The sequence below is a fragment of the Coregonus lavaretus genome, assembly GCF_964263955.1.
Source record: "Coregonus lavaretus genome assembly, chromosome: 4".
NCBI classification, from domain to species: domain Eukaryota; kingdom Metazoa; phylum Chordata; class Actinopteri; order Salmoniformes; family Salmonidae; genus Coregonus; species Coregonus lavaretus.
In genome coordinates, this window is record NC_139991.1 from 60,386,568 (window position 1) to 60,400,556 (window position 13,989).

Sequence of the window (13,989 nt, forward strand, 5' to 3'; positions counted from 1 at the left end):
TATCCTACCTCATACCACTGGTTACCAGACCATTTTACACTGTGACCCATCTAAAGCCTTCCAGAATTCCCTGCTGTGACCCACCCAATAGCTACAACCGCCACAATAACGATCCAAAAGGAATGGATCTGCTGTGATCCGAAGCACCATTTTAGAAACATAACTTTTTACTATAGCCGTTTTTTTCTGAGGCAGTTGAGACAGGTAAGTATTACCACATGTATTCCTGACATGTTGAGAGGAGAGAATAGTAAGAGAGAAAAGAGAGCGAGAGAGAAAGAAGAGAGGGAGAGAAAGAAGAGAGAGAGGGAGGAAAGAAGAGAGAGAGGGAGCAAAGAAGAGAGAGAGGGAGGAAAGAAGAGAGAGAGGGAGGAAAGAGAGCAAGAGAGAAAGAAGAGAGAGAAAAATCATGTTTTCTATGTCATTACTGAACCCTTGGGGAGCCATTAGCAGTATAGATTATTCCCTCTGGTACACCTCCCCCTTCCCTTTCACACTGTTTGGGCCAACAACCTGATCACACACACTCATTAGCCATATTATTATAATGTCATCATAACTGATCAGACTGACTGATAAAGGATCCATTATCATTAGTGATATTTACATTTTACATTTAAGTCATTTAGCAGACGCTCTTATACAGAATGACTTACAGTTAGTGAGTGCATACATTATTTGTTTTATTTTTCATACTGGCCCCCCGTGGGAATCAAACCCACAACCCTTTAGTTGCAAATGCTATGCTCTACCAACTGAGCTACATCCCTGCCGTTTTTCAGTAGTATTATCTCAACAAAAACTGGAAGTTTTGAACCACTGCTGTATAATGGTTTCCTGGACACAGACTTGCTTGGGAAACCGGCCCTAAATCCTTGAACAGATTATTTAGATTTTAGTCATTTAGCAGACGGTCTTATCCAGAGAAACTTACAGTTAGTGCATACATTTTTCTTTTCCATACTGGCCTCCCGTGGGAATCAAACCCACAACCCTGGCGTTGCAAGCACCATGCTCTACCAACTGAGCTACAGGAGGCCTGTGAGTATTTTAAAGCATAGAAACTGACTGTGAGAAAGTGTTGAGAAGACAGGAGGTTTTACAGGCCTGTGATTTAGACTGCTGGCTGTATGTACAGAAGTCTGGTAAAGTCATAGGCCTGGGGAGTTTGGCTGGGACTGGAGAGACATACCAGAACTAGTCTGGCTGTACCAATGACTGGGCTGTACCAAGGTAGCACCGCCCCTGACCAGGGATCAACCACAGGACTATACTGCCACCCATTGGATTTAAATGGGAACGACAGAGCAAACTTAGAAAATACTTTAACCTCACACTACACCAAAGCAAATTATTAAAGATCGCCAATGTTTCGAACTGTGATCGTTTAATCACTAGTGAGTCTCGACACAAATCACCTCAGACAAAATGATGAAGATCACAACATTTATTCATAGCAGAGAATGACACCAAGCCCCACGGTGTAGAGTACCGGACTAGCACACACATTCTCACACAGAATCTCAAAACATACATGATATAACCAAATCTGAGGACCACAGCATAGGATCACTCTATAATGTCTTTACACACTTTACACAGCTGAAGACAGAGGGGGACGCGGTGAGCCCCACGACCAGCATGGTGACGTCACACTGTCCCTCTGAGGAGGTGGTGACATCCTCGTAGAGCAACACATCAGCCAGTGACGTCACATCAGGATGTCAAACCCCACCCACTGCCGACAACTCAAACCAAGTTACAACTAGATACAACACCATAATAAACATTCTGTAAGAAAATAAATATCAATAATATTATTATAATAATATACTCATAGGTCTTTTTAAATAGGCTTGTCTTGTTAATCACTTGTCAAAACGGGGATGTTATGGCTGTAGTGCCACGTTGAAACCAGATGGAACTACAGTGATAGTTCGTTTTCTTAGATGGCATTTGAAATGTTTAAATTGTTAACAAATGTTCAGACTTTTCAACAGCTCTCATGTTTAGTTGAGTCTATTCTGAGCAGATATAATCCTCCACATTCATGCTCTAGGTAACAGGTTTCATCTCCCCCTCATCAAGTATCAACCCACATAGAAATACTTTCAACAACATTCACAGATAAACGCTTCCCAAAATCAAATACTACATTACAACAGCCCCAAACAACCATGAATAATTTAGCCTTAATCATTTGAGGGTAAAGCTGTGTGTGTGTGCATGCGTGTGAAAATGTGTGTGTGTCTGTGCATACACATTTATGTGTGTGTGAGCAAAGCTATCATGAGTGTGTGTGTTTTGTGTTTAAGGTAGCTGTGGTGTGTGTGTGTATGTGTGTGTGTATACGTGAATGTGTGCTTAAGGTATAAGTGGTGTGTATGTGTGTGCCTCCTCTACTCCATCTCTCTCTCCAAAGCCTCCACAGAGCGTTTCCTAGCGAACAGGTGGGTGGGGTCTCTTCCTCTCATGCTGGGCTGGATCTTGAAGGAAGGAGGCGACCCCATTGGCCAGCGCCAGCCGGCGGGGGCAGAGTTAGAACCCTGGTTAGAACCCTGGGGGCAGTGTTTGTTCTGCAGCAGCTGGAAGAGAGTTTCCATGTCCGGCCCCAGCCTAGCAACAAGCCCTGCCCTGACCACAGCCACTGTATCCTCATCACAGGCTAGCAGGGACTGGAGCAGAGTGCTGTAGTACCTGGAACACACACACACACTGTGTTATGACATAGACACACACAGTACGAACAAATATAAAAATGTATGCACTCACTACTGTAAGTCGCTCTGGATAAGAGCATCTGCTAAATGACTAAAACATTTTTTTAAACTTTAGACCCACACACAAACACACACATGTACATCCACGCACCCGCACACACACACACACTGACTGGCTCACCTGTTGGGGAAGTGTGCAGGTACCTGCACCACCTCTCCGATGGCCTCAGGGTTGGAGCGAGCCACACCACAGATATCCAGTCTACTGTAACAGTCCTCCTGGACCTAAACACACACACAATCTTTTTAACCCTCAGAAACTAGCACTTCATGTTGCCACACAGTAGAGGACAGCAAGTGTCCAAGTGGTTAAGCGTGTTGGGCCAATAACTGAAAGGTTGCTGGTTTGAATCCCAGAGCAGACTAGGTGAAAAATCTGTCAATGCGCACTTGAGCAAGGCACTTAACCCTAATTGCTCTTGTAAGTTGCTCTGGATAAGAGCATCTGCTAAATTACAAAAATGTAGAGGTTATTTTGGCACCGATATGAAGGCTGACATGTTGTGCATCTCTAATAAAGCTAGAGTGACTGACCTCAGAGATCATCCTCTGGAAGACTCCACAGCGCCTGATGGTCTGGAAGACTTTAGACGTGACGCCGTTGGCAATACACCTCAGACTCTCCTTTACAAACGTCTTACCCTGCACACACACACACAAACACTGGGTTAGAGATTTCAGTGGGTCGTCAAAAAAGTGTGTGTTTGTGTGTGTGTAGGCTTACCTGTGTGTTAAAGGTAGCTGCGGTGTGAAGGAACAGTTGACAGATATCGTGCATGCCATCCGTGTCACAGGTAGAATTCTCCAGGCAAGCAAACGTACCACATCCCACTGCTAGAGCACCGTTCAAACACCTAGCCACATCCGCTAGAGGGAGAGGGAGAGGGAGAGAGAGGGAGAGAGAGAGAGAGAGAGAGAGAGAGAGAGAGAGAGAGAGAGAGAGAGAGAGAGAGAGAGAGAGAGAGAGAGAGAGAGAGAGAGAGAGGTCAAACTTTAGCAATGGTCAGTCCTCTTGACAGAGGCTGTAATGGGATAGACTTAACATACATTAAGGAATTTGCCTATTTCTCTAGCCATGGTAATGCAACTATTTTAGAAGAAAGGAAACTTTCATAACTAACTCCTGTGCATGGACCTAATACATCCTGCAGACTTTTTGGGATAAGAACTGCAGTTTGCATATTTTTTTCACAGTAGGCTAACCAGATGTAGGCTACTCACAGGGGCTGTTGGAGGAGAAGCGTGCACGGCGAGGAGAGGCTTCCTCCAGGTCGGTGTCGAAGGCGGCGGCAGTCCCCAGGACGAGGAAGACCGCGCACAGGCCGAACTTTGCGAGCATCTTGTCAGATTGTGATGTTCTTCGAGTTGCGACAGGTCGGCTTGATTTTTATCGGTGGAGAACAGTTGTGCTGTTGATATCTTGGTCGTTCCCTGACTGGTGTTAGTTACCGGACGTTTTTATAGCCGTTTGTTACATAAATCACTGGACAACCCGCGGGTTTGTCCAATCAGCGCCCGGCATCTCCAGTGGGGGGTCAGCGGCGCGCGCTATAGAATGTTTCCACTGAGCTTGCGCTTTGGAACTTCTTAACTTTCCGTGCGTGGGCTTATATTTATTCAGAACATTCATTGTGGAAGTTGAAACTATTTGTGATGATTTTATTCCCAAGTGCACAGTGTTGTAAAGTACTTGACACACACCGGTGCGCCTGGCACCTACTACCATACCCCGTTCAAAGGCACTTAAATCTTTGTCTTGTCCATTCACCTTCTGAATGGCACACATACACAATCCACAGTTGTGTAAATACTTAAGTCAAAATAAGTTAAAGTACTACTTAAGTATTTTTGGGGGGTATCTGTACTTTACTTTACTATTTATATTTTGGACATCTTGTACTTTTACTTCCCTACATTCCTAAAGAAAATAACGTACTTTTTACTCCATACATTTTTCCTGACACCCAGAAGTACTAGTTACATTTTGAATGCTTAGCAGGGCAGGAAAATTGTCAAATTCACACACTTATCAAGAGAACATCCCTGGTCATCCATACTGCCTCTGATCTGGCAGACTCACTAAACACAAATGCTTCGCTTGTAAATTATGTCTGAGTGTTGGAGTGTGCCCCTGGCTATATGTAAATACAACAAGAAAATGTTGCCATCTGATTTGCTTAATGTAAGGAATTTCAAATGATTTATACTTTTACTTTTGATACTTATGTATATTTTTGCAATTACATTTACTTTTGATACTTAAGTATATGTCAAATCCAATACCTTTAGACTTTTACTCAAGTAGTGTTTTACTGGGTGACACACTTTTACTTTGAGTCATTTTCTATTAAGTTATCTTTACTTTTACTCAAATATGACAATTGGGTACTTTTCCCACCACTGCAAGTGCATAGAGCGAGGTTACAAGAGTCTGCTGGGGTGAGAGAGACAAATGCAAAAAAAAAAAAATACTAGCCTACAATTAGTTTAATTTAGAACACTTCAGCTTTTTTTTTTGTTGCTTTATTTTATTTAAAAAATAGAACCCCATATCCTAGTTAAATTAGACCTAGGAAACGTAAATGTGTTGTTTTTAACAATTCCAGTCACGTTTCATTTGTAGCGGTTCAATCATGTAGAAAAGCAGATAAATCATTGTGAACAGCAGCACAATATACTATTATCACTACTAACTGGCAGAATGTGGAATGATTTAGCTGCTCTCACTCCAAACCACAAGTACTTTTCACGAGAACATTCATATCTGTGTAAGCTTTTGATTATTGTAGTGATTTGGTGCATTGTGTAGGCTTATTGTTCCTGAAAAGAGCCCTAAACTGTGAATATGGTTTAATGAATATTTGTGGTTATTATTGTCTCCCCCCTGTCCTCCATCTCTCCTTCTTTCAAATAAACAAACAGTGTTCAGTGGCGCCTGGGCTTCTGAGCTCCTCTCCTCCTCAGAACAATCTCTCTCTCTATCTCCCTCTCTCTCTGGACAAAGAGAGAATTATTGTCTGTTACCCACCAGTTTATCTGAGCTCTATGAGGAGATCTACTCTATCTGGCTAGGATAGCTTTGGCCTCTAATTTGCCTATTCTTAGAGCCAGGCTAGGTTTGGAGAGGTGGACACATGCCTTCTGAAAGTATTCACACCCATTTACTTTTTCCACATGTTGTTGTGTTACAGCCTGAATTTAAAATGGAATAAATTGAGTTTTTTTTGTCACTGGCCCACACACAATATCCTATAATGTAGAAGTGGAATTATGTTTTTCTAAATTTTTACAAATTAATTACAAATGAAAAGCTGAAATGTCTTGAGTCAATATGTATTCAACCCCTTTGTTATGGCAAGCCTACATACGTTCAGGAGTAAATAACAAGTTAATAAGTAGCATGGACTCACTCTGTGTGCAATAACAGTGTTTAACGTGATTGTTGAATGACTACCTCATCTCTGCACACCACACATACAATTATCTGTAAGGTCCCTCAGTCGAACAGTAAATTTCAAACACACAGTGGTGGAAAAAGTACTCAATTGTCATACTTGAGTAAAAGTAAAAATACCTTAATAGAAAATGACTCAAGTAAAATGACTCAGTAAAATGTTACTTAAGTAAAAGTATAAAAGTATTTGGTTTGAAATATACTTAAGTATTAAAAGTAAATGGAATTGCTAAAATGTACTTAAGTATCAAAAGTAAAAGTATAAACCATTTCAAATTCCTTATTTTAAGCAAACCAGACGGCACCATTTAATTTTTATTGTTTTATTGACGGATCGCCAGGGGCACACTCCAACACTCAGACATAATTTACAAAGAGGCAGTAGGGACGAGTACTTTTGGGTGTCAGGACAAATGTATGGAGTAAAAAGTACATTATTTCCTTTGGGAATGTAGTGAAGTAAAAGTAAAAGTTGGCAAAAATATAAATAGTAAAGTAAAGTACAGATACCACAAAAAACTACTTAAGTAGTACTTGAAAGTATTTTTACTTAAGTACTTTACACTACTGCAAACACAGACTCAACCACAAAGACCAGGGAGGTTTTCCAATGCCTCGCAAAGAAGGGTACCTATCGGTAGATGGGTAAAAAAAAAAGCAGACATTGAAAAACCCTTTCAGCATGGTGAAGTTATTAATTACACTTTGGATGGTGTATCAATACAACCAGTCACTAAAAAGATACGGAGAGAAAGGAAACCACTAAGGGATTTCACCATGAGGCCAATGGTGACTAAAGAACAGTTAGTTTAAACTGTAACTGTGATAGGAGAAAACTGAAGATGGATCAACAACATTGTCGTTTCTCCACAATACTAACCTAATTGAGTGAAAACAAGGAAGCCTGTACAAAATAAAAATATTCCAAAACATGCATCCTGTTTGCAACAAGGCACTAAAGTAATACTGCAAAAAATGTGGCAAAGCAATTAACTTTTTGTCCTGAATACAAAGTGTTATGTTTGGGGCAAATCCAATACAACACATTACTGAGTACCACTGTGAGGACAGACGCAGGGAGACTGGAAGCAAGTACAGGTTGTGAACATTTAATGAAAAAACTGACATATAACAAAACAAGAGCAGGAGCGGGAGCAGGCGTGACAACCACTCTCCATATTTTCAAGCATAGTGGTGGTTGAATCATGTTATGGGTATGCTTGTAATTGTTAAGGACTGGGGAGTTTTTCAGGATAAAAAATAAACGGAATGGAGCTAAGCACAAGTGAAATCCTAGAGGTAAACCTGGTTCAGTCTGCTTTCCACCAGACACTGGGAGATGAATTCACCTTTCAGCAGGACAATAACCTAAAACACAAGGCCAAATCTACACTGGAGTTGCTTACCAAGAAGACAGTGAATGTTCCTGAGAGGCAGAGTTACAGTTTTGACTTAAATCTACTTGAAAATCTATGGCAAGACCTGAAAATGGTTGTCTAGCAAATGTTGCACAATCCAGGTGTGGAAAGCTCCTAGAGACTTACCCAGAAATACTCACAGCTGTAATCGCTGCCAAAGGTGCTTCTACAAAGTATTGACTCAGGGGTGTGAATACTTATGTAAATTAGATATTTCTGTATTTCATTTTCAATACATTTTCAATTATTTCTAAAAACATGTTTTCACTTTGTCATTATGGGGTATTGTGTTTAGATGGGTGCAAAAAATAATCTATTTAATCAATTTTTAATTCAGTAACACAACAAAATATGGAGTGGGGTATGAATACTTTCTGAAGGCACTGTGTGTGTGTGTGTTATCAGGGGGAAAGAGGTCATTGGTGAAGGTGGCAGGGTTTCCAAGATTACCTGTGTTACCATGGAGATGTAACTACTCCTGGTGACCCATTTACATTTACATTTTAGTCATTTAGCAGACGCTCTTATCCAGAGCGACTTACAGTTAGTGAATACATTTAATTTTTTTTATACTGCCCCCCCGTGGGAATCGAACCCACAACCCTGGCGTTGCAAACGCCATGCTCTATCAACTGAGCTACATCCCTGCCGGCCATTCCCTCCCCTACCCTGGACGACGCTGGGCCAATTGTGCGCCGCCCATGAGTCTCCCGGTCGCGGCCGGCTGCGACAGAGCCTGGATACGAACCAGGATCTCTAGTGGCACAGTTAGCACTGCGATGCAGTGCCTTAGACCACTGCCCCACTCAGGAGGACCCGGGGCGACTTCTTTGGATCTGATAACATCTCACAGCTCACACACACACACACACACACACCTCTTAAGCCTATAATGGGTTAAATGATCTGATAAGGACCGCAGTGCTGTGACGTCTGAGAACGGAAATGATCCTGTTTTACCTTTCATTAACTTTCCCCTCATTCACTCTCACACTCATTCTCACACGCTTCCTCTCATTCTTTCTCCCATTCTTCCTTTCACACGCACTGTCACCTCTCTCTCCTTCTGGGTGTTTCTGCATGATACTGTGTTCTGTTAATGTATTCAGACATTTGATACAGGGTTTTAGGTTTTTATTTTGCTTATATATTATGAACAAATGTTGTGGAACTGTACACTATTCCCCTACCCATTCAAAACAGATCAACACAAACAAATCTCTAAAATATACTTATTTTTTTGTAGAAAACTGTCATGAAGAGCATGTGAAAACAACAGCTGTCAGTGGTGGAAAAAGTACCCAATTGTCATACTTGAGTAAAAGTAAAGATACCTTAATAGAAAAGGACTCAAAGTAAAAGTGAGCCAGACGGCACTATTTTTTATTTATTTTTATTTTTACCGATAGCCAAGGACACAATCAGACATAATTTACAAACGAAGCATGTGTGTTTAGTGAGTCCGCCAGATGAGAGGCAGTAGGGATGACCAGAGATGTTCTCTTGACAAGTGTGTGAATTTGACAATTTTCCTGTACAAAATGTAATGGGTACTTTTGGGTGTCACGGAAAATGTATAGGGTAAAAAGTACATTATTTTCTTTAGGAACGTAGTGAAGTAAAAGTACAAGTTGTCAATCATATAAATAGTAAAGTACAAATACCCCATAAAACTACTTAAGTACTTTACACCACTGTGGATTGTGTATGTGTGCCATTCAGAATGTGAACGGAAAGACAAAGATTTAAGTGCCTTTGAACGAGGTATGGTGGTAGGTGCCAGGCGCACCGGTTTGTGTCAAGAACTGCAATGCTGCTGGGTTTTTCATGCTCAACAGTTTCCCGTGTGTATCAAGAATGGTCCACCACCCAAAGGACATCTAGCCAACTTGACACAACTCAATATTAGGAAGGTGTTCCTAATGTTTGGTATACTCAATGTGTGGTGTTCAGTCAGAACTCCAGATCCCAGCCAGACTCATCGTCTGGGGGCGTGGCCTCGTTGTCATCAGGGAAACAGTCAAAGTTGCCAGTGTCCAGTGGACCCTTCACCTGGGAGAGAGGAGATAGTGCTGAGTGTGTGTGTCTGTGTGGTGTGTGTGTGTGTGTGTGTATGTGTGTGTACATACAGTAGGAGTGAAGGGAGGGGCCAGAGTTGCCTGTCGGAGTCCCTCCCAGTTAAAACCTTCAAACCACCTGGAGACAAACAGGAAACAGTCACCCAGAACCAACCAATCACACCTCTCCTTATAGTATCAAGACGACCTGGGCTGTGTCCGAAATGGCACCCAATTCCCTATAAACTGCACTACCTTTGACCAGAACACTATGAGGCCAATAGGGTACCATTTCAGGTGAAGGCCTGAAAAAAGACAACCTTGACAAAGTCAATTACTGACTCTTAGGCATAGAACTGAGGCGAAATCATATCCGTTGCTTCAGCTGCTCTAGTGAGAATCATGCCTGTATGGTAGCTAAAGAATAAAACTTTATATCAGAAAATATAGCTATTACTGTTCCATGCAGTTCTATTGGTAGGTAGGAACAGTAGTCACCATCACCATGGTAACTCTTACTTGTGTTTTTGGATGTCCTTCACCCTGTTCTTCTGGTTCCCCACCCTCTCAGATGGGTTGTCCCTGGGCAACACACACGCACGCACACACGCACAAACACACACACACACACACACAGTCACATATACACACTGCGCAAGCATCATTTGATGAGTTCTCTATGCTCTGAGTCGTGTGTGTGTAACCTGCAGAGGCGTTTGATGAGGTTGGCAGCACTCTTGGAGATCTTCTTGGGGAACTCCACCATGTCAATTCCTCTCAGGATGATGTTATAGGTCTTCATAGGATCAGAACCAGAGAACGGAGGACTGGTGAAAGAGACGGAGAGAGAGAGGCGGGGGATGCAAGAGAAAGGTCCTCTTAAAATTTTGACCAATAATAAGACTAATAAGACCTCATCTCTGACACACACACACACACGCGCTCACACGCACGCACACACACACACACAGGTGGGTTTACCTGCCGCTGAGCAGTTCGTAGATGAGTATCCCCAGGGACCAGCAGTCAACGGAGACATCATGTCCCTTGCTCAGGATGATTTCTGGGGCCACATACTCTGGAGTCCCACAGAATGTCCACGTCTTTTGACCAAGATCCACCTTCTTAGCAAAGCCAAAATCCACCTGATACACACACACACACACACACATGCACACGCACTCACACACACACCCCCACACACACACACACTACATTGGGAGCATTTCCTGTTTCTGTGTGACTGCAGATTAAGATCATGTGACAGATCATGTGACACTTAGATTGCACACAGGTGGACTTTGTTTAACTAATTATGTGACTTCTGAAGGTAATTGGTTTTACCAGATCTTATTTAGGGGCTTCATAGCAAAGGGGGTAAATACATATGCACGCACCACTTTTCCATGATTTATTTTGTAGAATGTTTTGAAACAAGTTATTTTTTTCATTCCACTTCACCAATTTGGACTATTTTGTGTATGTCCATTACATGAAATCCAAATAAAAATCCATTTAAATTACAGGATGTAATGCAACAAAATAGGAAAAACGCCAAGGGGGATGAATACTTTTGCAAGGCACTGAAGGTGTTTGTTTTTGTCCAGGTGTGAAAGGGCAGTGTGGAGTGCAATAGAGATTGCGTCATCTGTGGATCTGTTGGGGCGGTATGCGAATTGGAGCGAATTGGAGTGGGATGATTTTTTTCATTCCACTTCACCAATTTGGACTATTTTGTGTATGTCCATTACATGAAATCCAAATAAAAATCCATTTAAGTTACAGGTTGTAATGCAACAAAATAGGAAAAACGCCAAGGGGGATGAATACTTTTGCAAGGCACTGAAGGTGTTTGTTTTTGTCCAGGTGCGAAAGGGCAGTGTGGTGTGCAATAGGGATTGCGTCATCTGTGGATCTGTTGGGGCGGTATGCGAATTGGAGCGAATTGGAGTGGGATGAGGGTGTTGATGTGAGCCATGACCAGCCTTTCAAAGCATTTCATGGCTACAGATGTGAGTGCTACAAGGCAGTGGTCATTTAGACAGGTTATCTTGCCATTATTGGGTACAGGGACTATGGTGGTTTGCTTGAAATATGTAGGTATTACAGAATGGGTCAGGGAGAGGTTGAAAATGTCAGTGAAGAAACTTGCCAGCTGGTCAGCGCATGCTCTGAGTATGCGTCCTCGTAATCCGTCTGGATGTTAACCTGTTTAAAGGTCTTACTCACATTGACTATGGAGATCGTGATCATGCAGTCGTCCGGAGCAGCTGGTGCTCTCACATATGGTTCAGTGTTGCTTGCCTCGAAGTGAGCATAGAAGGCATTTAGCTCATCTGGTAGGCTAGCATCACTGGGCAGCTCTCGGCTGGGTTTCCCTTTGTAATCTGTGATAGTTTGCAAGCCCTGCCACATCCGACAAGCATCAGAGCCGGTGAAGTAGGATTCGATCTTAGTCCTGTATTGACGCTTTGTCTGTTAGATGGTTCGTCGGAGGGCATAGCAGGATTTCTAATAAGTGTCTGGATTAGTGTCCCGCTCCTTGAAAGCGGCAGCTCTAGCCTTTAGCTCAGTGCGGATGTTGCCTGTAATCCATGGCTTCTGGTTGGGATATGTACGTACGATTACTGTGGGGACGATGTTGTCAGTGCACTTATTAATGAAGCCGGTGACTGATGTGGCAATAAAATCATCGGCCACCAGGAGCGCCGCCTCTGGATGAGCATTTTCTTGTTTGCTACAGCTATGAAAAATACAGATAAAAACTATCTTGGTAAGTAGTATGGTCTACAGCTTATCATGAGGTATTCTAACTCAGGCGAGCATAACCTCGAGACTTCCTTAATATTAGAGATCGCGCACCAGCTGTTGTTGTCAAAGAGACACACACCACCTCCCCTGATCTTATCAGACTCTGCCGTTCTGTCCTGCCGATGCATAGAAAAACCAGCTAGATGTATATTATCCATGTCCTTGTTCAGCCATGACTTCGAGAAGCATAGTATATTACAGTTCTTAATGTCCTGTTGATAGGATTGTCTCGTACAGAGCTAGTCCAGTTTATTCTCCAGTGATTGCACATTCGGCAATAGAACAGAGGGTAGAGGCGATTAATTGATTTGCCACCGTAGTCTTATCAGGGTGCCTGCGCGCCAGCCTCTATAGCACCGTCTCCTCTTCCTTCGAGTGTCGGGATTGGGGCCTGGTCCATAAAAATCAATATGTCTTTCACCTACGACTCAAATCGAGGTTAGTGATAGCTGTTCTGAAATCCAGTAGCTATTTTCAGTCATAGGAAATGGTTAACATTATGTACAAACAAGTTACAATCAGCGTAAAACCCCCCCACAAAATAGCACAATTGGTCAGGAGCCCGTAAAACGGTCGCTTTCCAATGCCGCTTTCCAATGTAGCGCCATTGTGGTTGAGGTTAAGGGTTGAACCCGAGATGTGGACATGAATCTAGGGTTAGGGTTGTGGTTGAGGGTTAAACTGGGATGTGGACATGACCCTAGGGTTAGGGTTAGGGGATAGCTGGTTAGGCAGTTTGTTTACAGTCAGGTTTTACTTGCAGTTGCTCTAGACGTACACACACCCACCTGTCTCTCAGTAGAGTCCACAGTTCTCCTCCCAGACAGGCCTCCAGTAGCATGTACAGATATTTAGAGTCCCTGAACGTCCGATACAACCTGGACAAGACACACAGCGTCACTGTGTTTGTGTGCGTGTGTGTAACTGATGGTGAAGGGGCTATGTGGTGTGTGTATCTGTGTTTGTGTGTACCTTTAATTAATTATTTAATTAATAATTAATATTAATTAATATGCCATTTAGCAGACGCTTTTATCCAAAGCGACTTACAGCCATGAGTGCATACATTTTTGTGTATGGGTGGTCCCGGGGATCGAACCCACTACCTTGGCGTTACAAGCGCCGTGCTCTACCAGCTGAGCTACAGAGGACCACCTGACGGTGAAGGGGCTGTGTGCATCCATCATGATGTGTCTCTCTGAGAGGATGTGGTCCTGTTGGCTGGTGTCCAGAATGTGACGCTTCTTTAGAACCTTCAGAGCAAACGACCGACTGGTGTCACTATTTAACTGAACCTGAAGACACACACATTATACAAATTAAACACACACACACACACACACACACACACACACACACACACACACACACACACACACACACACACACACACACACACACACACAGACACACACACACAGGCATTACAGACACACACTCATGTAAGCATGCACACATTATATACACAC

The 13,989-nt window shown here is 42.7% G+C and overlaps 2 protein-coding genes across 2 annotated transcripts; both read right to left on the bottom strand.

The window, feature by feature from the left end:
- Positions 1–2,399: 2,399 nt before the first annotated feature.
- On the bottom strand, positions 2,400–4,119 carry LOC311127863 (stanniocalcin; the record flags this gene model as incomplete). The annotated part of the gene is made up of 5 exons (XM_084159760.1): positions 2,400–2,697; positions 2,902–3,005; positions 3,315–3,422; positions 3,505–3,647; positions 4,002–4,119. The coding sequence occupies 5 exons, from the start codon at positions 4,117–4,119 to the stop codon at positions 2,400–2,402; spliced, it is 771 nt and encodes a 256-aa protein (XP_084015886.1).
- Positions 4,120–9,605: 5,486 nt separating this feature from the next.
- LOC311127487 (cGMP-dependent protein kinase 1-like) lies at positions 9,606–13,945 on the bottom strand (the record flags this gene model as incomplete). Its single annotated transcript, XM_084159314.1, has 8 exons — positions 9,606–9,704; positions 9,782–9,848; positions 10,229–10,291; positions 10,414–10,536; positions 10,691–10,854; positions 13,278–13,398; positions 13,676–13,815; positions 13,940–13,945. 8 exons carry the CDS (start codon positions 13,943–13,945, stop codon positions 9,606–9,608), a joined length of 783 nt encoding a protein of 260 aa, XP_084015440.1.
- Positions 13,946–13,989: the final 44 nt, after the last annotated feature.